Here is a 7,298-nt window from a genome sequence, read left to right as displayed (position 1 = left end):
CTTAATCCATATAAAAGAATGTGTTCTACTTTGCCTTTCCAAAGTCAGTCATGTTATATACTTCTGATTTTCACTGTGTGATCCAAAGCCACAGATTGCCAACCTTTTCAGGGCACATTTAGATTTTTGAGTGAGTGCCATGCACACCCTCCCTCTGACCACTTCCAGTCAAATGAATCTAAACCTTTAAAAGCACATAGAGCTGAAAGGGTAAGTGGGAAAGAGTGTCACTCTCCCAACTTCCTCCTTCAGCTCTATAATTTTTCAAGAGGGAAAAGGGTAACCCTCCTCACCACCGCATGACCAAGAGGGCATATGGAGGGGGTGCAGTTCAGAGGCTTCATGGTCGCCAGGGGGAGACCTCAAGAGTACCATTACATCCACATGCATCCACGTTGATAACCTCTGTCCGAAACATTCACACTCACAACGTTATTTTTCTTTACTTGGGAACAAACCCCACTGAGTTCCATGACGCTTAGTTCCAGAGAAGTATTCTGAGGATTGCAGACTTAGACAAGGGAGTAAGCCCAGCAGGGTTTATTTCTGGGTACACATGCTATAAATTAAGGTGCTGCATACTTTCTTTTTCTATGTGTGTGTGTGAGATATATGAGAGAGAGAGAGAGAGAGAGAGAGAGAGAGAGAGAGAGAGAGAGAGAGAGAGAGAGTTAAAGAAGTCACAACGAAGAATTCCCTGTAGAAGTTTGCTGATATTTAAATAACAGTTTAAAGATGCAACTTGACTTTGTTATTTAAAGAAAGTAATTTTTCTTTCAAATGGATAACTCTGCTCTTTGTACAAAAAATGTGATGATAAACAAATAGAAATAATTCATTATAACACTGAAGTTACTGACTATTCAAGAAGCCCAACCTTCTACACAAGATCTCAAAAACCTCTGCAATACACAACATAATAGTAATCACAGTAAATGTGTACATAGCAATAAGGAAGATAGTCTTTTCAAAGTGTTCTGGTACCATGCATCTGGTAATATTAAACTTTTTATCAAGGCCTCCTGCATCACATCTGTAGAGTGGATTCACTTGGAAACCAAAGAGCTGACTCTGAAGCCAAAAGGCCACAACTTCAAGGATGATCCTTAACAGAACAGAAAGAATATAAAAAACGGTGTAGGCAGGTCTTTGGAGGATATCTTCCTGAGTGACGCTTTTACATGCAGCATAAAGGTGGAAAATGGCTCCTGGTAGCAGTACGGTCACTAGCTGTAAAGCCCAGAATACCTAAAGTGTAGCAGAAACTTGGCTGTCAAATCATTTATCACTATATTATACTACCTGATAACAGACATCAACCAGAGTGTCTTGTGGCTGCTTTTGTTTTTCAGAGGACATAGATAATCTTAAAATACTACTTTAAAAATAGCATTCATAAAAAAAAATCACTGTTATCATTCGCTCCAAAGGTTAGATTCACAGTTCACAGGGCCAGCTCATCATAGACCCCTGGTGGCGCAGGGCACCATGGCGCTGGCCCGCCAGGAGGGCGCCGCGAGCTGCGCCAGTCCGCTGCGCAGCTGCGCGCGGCACCCACCTGCCCACCGCGCTGGGAAACGGGGCGGGAGGGCGCCGGAGAGATTGTGCTGTGTCTGCCCACCCGCCACGCAGCAGCGCCGCGCTCACCCGCCCACCGCATTGGGAAACGGGGCGGAAGGGCACCGGAGAGATCCGGCGCACCATGGCGACAGGGGCGCTTAAGACAGCGCTGACAGTTCATTAACTTTTTCCTTTTAGCTGGTTCATTAGCATTTGATGTTTATCAATTTAATGATAAAACCAAAAGGAAATTGTTAGTTTTCTGACTTTCTACCTTTGGAAACTCCCTTCCATGTGTTGCAGAAGATTCTGTGTCATGTTCCGGGGCAGATATTTAATTCAGGTGAGGACAGCTGGCAATACTTTTTGAATCACATCTGTTGCCTATGGAATGAAGTGTGTACCAAATGACACACCCAATAGTCTCCTAGGACCTAATGTTGCTGGGAACATTGGTAGTGGTTGATAAGTCACCACCACACCTTCTCATTAAAGTGTCACTGTTAAGCTTCCTAAAAACTAAGGGCACAACCCTATATTCATGATAAGGCAACTGAGAAGCTATAGAATATGGCAGATGTGCTGGTAGTGGTGGATTGCTCTGTGAGTCAGTTTTAATGCAGTATATTTTAGCACTTGCACGATTGGTTGTGTTTGTATAAATACTTCATTTGTTGCTTTCATATACCAGCTTCTTCCATTAATTTACTTTTCCATGCTTGGCTTTCCATTTCAGTGACCTTCCTTTTGAAGGTGTTTTTTTTTTTTTTGCCAATTGTGTTATTGAGCTAGATCTGATCTATAGTTTGCATTGCCTGCATTGTATGAATTCTGACTGTATGGCTTAGCCCCCCCCCCATATATTCCTGGGATGCTTTTCTCCTTAAAATGCTTTTAGTGCCTATGTGTTTCTGTGTTAAAGTGTAATGAAAACATTCAATAGCTAGACAGGATGGCCTTGCCAGAAAGCACAAGGAGCATCAGGAGATGCTCAAGGTCTATACCAGGAGATGACACAAATATCAAGCCCCCACTCAAGGCTGCTTGAGGATGCTACCGGGGTAAGCATGAGTCAGCATGTGTTTATGAGAAGGACAGGATACGGATCTTCCTTATATATACTTGTGACCCCCCCCCCTTGTGTTTATGAGAAGGACAGGATACGGATCTTCCTTATATGTACTTGTGACCCCCCCCTTGTGTTTATGAGAAGGACAGGATACGGATTTTCCTTATATGGATTTGTAACCTGTGACCCCCTTGCGTGCGCACATTTACAGAGGAGGGGGAAGGAGCCCAAGAAGTGTATAAGAACCTTTGCAAATTTGTGTTTCTTTACTCTTGTCGTGAGCTGATCACCAAGAGTCTCTTAAATTTAAGAATTAAACTCTTTCTCTGAATGGAACTCAACCCCCGGTGTCGTTATTGACTGTCTCTGTCCTTGCCTGGGCGCAACTTAAGAACCCTTAGTAGCTAATAAGGCTACACTTTGAGGCAGAGTGAATGCCTCAAAGTTTCAATTCCTGGCATGTCCAGGTAGGGCTGGGGAAGATTCCCTGCCTGAAACACTGGAGAGTTTCTGCCAGTCAATGTCAACAATATTGAGCTAGGTAGACCAATTTTCTGATTTATTATAAGACAGCTCCTACGTCCCTTAGCTTCTTTTGTGTTGTTTTCTTGATTGTAAGCTCCTTGGAGCATGGATTTGTCTGATTTTGGAAAGTGCAGTGCACATGGATGGTATTATACTAATAATAAGTGCTTGCCCAGCTTTGGTAAGGAGGCAGGAGGACCCCAGGAACCCGTCAGAGCCTGCACTCCTCCTTCCTGGAGCCAGGGAAGTGCTTATCAGTCTCCTTGGGAAGGTGCCCTTCTCGGCTGTGTGCCCAATGCTCCCGCACTTGTACTGCCCTAAATCTGCCTCTAACAGAGCATATGTAAACATCTGAGCTAAGATGTAGAGAACAGTGCAAGGAAAGGGTCATCTTCAGCAGACATAACAGGTGTGTATCCCTGCTCATTCCCATTCTTCCTACTCGGGAGCATTCACAAAATGCAATGAAAGTTGAGAATTTCAGGACAGACAAAACACAGCACATGGTTAAACTATGGAATTTGCTACCCCCAGATGCAGTGAGGGCAACAAAGTTGGACAGATTTAAAATAGACTTAAGACAAATTTGTAGATGGTAAGGCCATCGGTGGCTCCAATGCTGAAGGCAACATGCCTCTGAATACCAGTTGCTGGTGATCACAAACGAGAAACTGCTCTTGTGTTCATGTTCTGCTTGTGGGCTTTCCCTAGGGATCTGATTGGCCATTCTGAGAACAGGAAGTTGGACTGGATAGGCCTTTATGCTGGTCTGGCATGTCACCACTTATGCTCTCAATTGCCTGCCTGCAGTCTGAAGTACGGTAGCACTGCTCAAAATGCTACTATCTCGGCCTACAACTTCACTCAGTGTCCTTAAATCTTTCAGGGACGTTTTGACTACTGTCATAGGCTACTTCCTACCTTTGACAAGAGAAAGAAAAGACTTACCGGTGGGGTTATAGGTCTGAATTGGTTGTAACAGAATAGATTAATGTCCCTCTTGTCTGGCTCACAGCTGAAGTGTAAGGCTTCATTGCCGTAGACCGCAAAACCCAAAACACCAAGGAAAAACATTCGGACTGAGCCAAAGAAGAGTGTGTGGAACTGACCGACCACTGTTGGAGGCCTAAGCTGTAAAGAATCACATGGAGGTTAAGTAGGAAAGAACAGGGAGCAGAGAGGAATCAAAAGCATTAGTAGTATTCAAGATGTATCTTAATAATGTATATCTATATAATATCTTTTGTTCAGATTTGTAGACACTTTCTGCATACCCTTCACCAAACATTAATCTGAAAGCTGTGTTGTACTGGATAACTGAGTCAGTGAGTAAACACACTGTCAGTTTCATTGACTCAAGTCCATCTAAGGCCAGCACTGATTTGAAGGGGGCATTTCCACATAAGAGGTGAGGTCTGAAGTACAGTAAATGTCAACTGATTTTCTCTTCCAATCACAGTCCCTCTCTGACTGCATCAGATGCCTGTTGGGAGGCGTTTTTTGGACCCTGGCCAACACACGTACGACCATGCTATAGAAGGCTCCCTTCACAGAGATTTCATCTAAGGGATTATTTTATAATGCTTCCCCTCCCCCTCCAGTAACCTGTGACTCATCACTCCGGGGACAACACCTATGTACTCCAGATCCATCCATTTCAAATTCCAGCATGCAGCTTCAGAAACTGGCAAACTTCATATATCTAGCTCTTCCACACATACAGACCAGCCATACAGGTTCCCATACAGTTCTGATCACTTACTGATGCAACAAATACAATGGTATCATTAAAATCAACTCTTATTTAGTCTTAAAAGTAATGTAAGCTTATATGCAGCATTTGTAAGACTTGCTGCAGAGCAAGAGGGAAATGCTGGTAATAAAACATGCTTTCTCTGAAGAAAAATGCCATTTTGTATGCTGGGGGTGTTGTTTTGAACCTCTGTAGTTCATAAATTGTTTGTGACCAACCCTGAAAACCTGTCCTCATAACGAGATTATTATTCTTTCTCTAGCACTTCTTATCCCATCCATACTTACACATCCTTCATAGAAGTTCTTGATGTAATTTAAAGACATGTCTTGTAAGATGTTCTCCTAGTGCAATTGTGGTATAATCCCTACGCCTCATTGCCAGTTTGCTGTCCTCAGGCTCATTCTGATGCTATTACTCTCTCCTGACCTTTCCTATGAAAAACTCTTGTCACTGCACAATTATATATTTATTTTTTTATCTCTGGGGCCCCAATTAACCTTACACTTTCAGGGAGGGAGAAGAAAAGGCCCAAACAAAGGCTGTGTACATGTGGCCTGCCCAATAATCCCCACTGAACGTTGTCAGCAAAAACCTTCACCCAAACCCCATAAACTAGCAGCCGGCGACACAATAGGATGGAGTACGTGCATTTGGCCACGGAATCCCCTTGTTGTGCTAGAAACACATGACCCTTCTGGCTTGGCTCCTAGGGCAAGTCCAGATGCCTTCTTTGCCCACCATTAATGTAACATAGCAGAAACAGCAGGAGCTAGTGCAGTGCCCTGAGAAAGAGATAGCCCGGGAGAGTTATTATTTAATTTTCAAGCAGACTTTATTTTGGGCTGGTGCCACCCGCACTGTTCCTGAAAGCACCCCATGTGCACTGGCAAATGCTGGCTGAGCAGACAGACTCATTTGGAAGCGCTGCAGAAGATAGAAGAAAAAAGCCTCCAGAAACTACATGTGCCTTGCAACACATTCCGGGTAAAATTAAGTTTGAGAATGAAAACGTCTCAGCTAGTATTGATAGTACTGTAGTAGCAGTAGTAGAATTGAATTGTTATTATTCATATTAAATGTATTAGCTCCCCGCCCTTTACAGGCAACTTATCATATGAAAGATTAGTAATGTGGGGTGCCTTCAGGATTTTAGTTTGAAATGAATTTCAAGCAACAGGGAAAGCAATTCTCCCAACCCTCTGAACTGACTTGCCATGATTCTTTTTCAAACATCTCCTCCACCTCTCAGGTGGCATCATGTTCTGTAAACCTTAACATGGTTCTTGAGATCTATGACCACCTTCCCTCATTACCAAACCGAATATGCCATTGAAGATTACTGGTAGGCCACTTTGATAGGATAACTTTCCTGAAAGCTTTCATGTATGGGAGGCCATACAGGCAGAGGGCCTTCTCAGTAGCAGCGCCTGCCCTGTGGAACTCCCTCCCATCAGATGTCAAGGAAATAACCACCTGACTTTTAGAAGACATCTGAAGGCAGCTCTGATTAGGGAAGTTTTTAATGTTTGATGTTTTGTCGCTTTATTATTATTATTATTCTGTTGGGAGCTGCCAAGAGCAGCTGGGAAAACCCAGCCAGATGGACAGGAAATTAAATACATACATACATACATACATACATACATACATACATACATACATACATTATAATAAACGTCGCCTTAGCTCCCTTACCTACTTTGACCCTGCTCGGATCTTGGTCTTCCTTCCCTCCACCGAGGCCTCAGATCACACAGGACCTCACAGCAAACTCTCCTGAGCCCTCTTTGCTCTCTGTTGGGCGGAGGCCGCCCAGTCCACCTTCCCTCCCCGGGCTACTTCCCTTTTCCCTTCCGCCCCTGGAAGCGAAATCTCGGAAGCAGGTAGGACAAGGGGAGACGCGAAATACGCACCAGCCGCAGCCCCGGCGTGGCGTTGTTGGGGGGCCCCATCCAGGCGCCTGTCTGCTGCTCTGCGGCGACCGTCCGGGGAGGCGCGTCGCGATCATCCTGGAGGGGAAATGCGCTCCTGCCCGAGCGGAGCGCTCCAGGGGCGGCTATCCCCCGCCCAGAGGACGCTCTCCCAAAGGGAGCGAGCCGGAGAGGGAGGGAGAGGGGCAGGCAGGCAGGCAGGCAGGGAAAGGGAGATCCAGCCTGGCAGCCGTCCAGGACGGAGGATCCCGCAGCCCAGCGCGTGGCTTCGGCTCTCCCGGGACGCTCATACAGTAGTTGTGCAGCCGGACCCAGACGAGTCAAGAAGGAAGGAAGCGTATCTCACAACACTTTCATCAACAGCCAGGACCGCGCAGCTTCTCTTAAAAAGCAGCTCCCCAATTCCAGATGGGCACGAAAGGGGGTATCAAAGCGCCCAAAGGGATCTGTTAGGACA

The 7,298-nt window shown here is 45.1% G+C and overlaps 1 protein-coding gene across 1 annotated transcript; it reads right to left on the bottom strand.

Moving 5' to 3' along the window:
* Positions 1-727: 727 nt before the first annotated feature.
* GJE1 (gap junction protein epsilon 1) lies at positions 728-6,862 on the bottom strand. The gene is made up of 3 exons (XM_088667447.1): positions 6,824-6,862; positions 4,103-4,285; positions 728-1,248 (listed from the first exon to the last, which is right to left on the bottom strand). The coding sequence occupies exons 1-3, from the start codon at positions 6,860-6,862 to the stop codon at positions 853-855; spliced, it is 618 nt and encodes a 205-aa protein (XP_088523573.1). The 3' UTR covers positions 728-852.
* Between the last annotated feature and the right edge of the window lie 436 nt (positions 6,863-7,298).

Source organism: Zootoca vivipara, chromosome 3 (assembly GCF_965207765.1).
Source record: "Zootoca vivipara chromosome 3, rZooViv2.hap1.1, whole genome shotgun sequence".
NCBI lineage: Eukaryota > Metazoa > Chordata > Lepidosauria > Squamata > Lacertidae > Zootoca > Zootoca vivipara.
The sequence above is the reverse complement of the archived record's forward strand: the minus strand, read 5'-3'. Positions and strand labels throughout refer to the sequence as shown.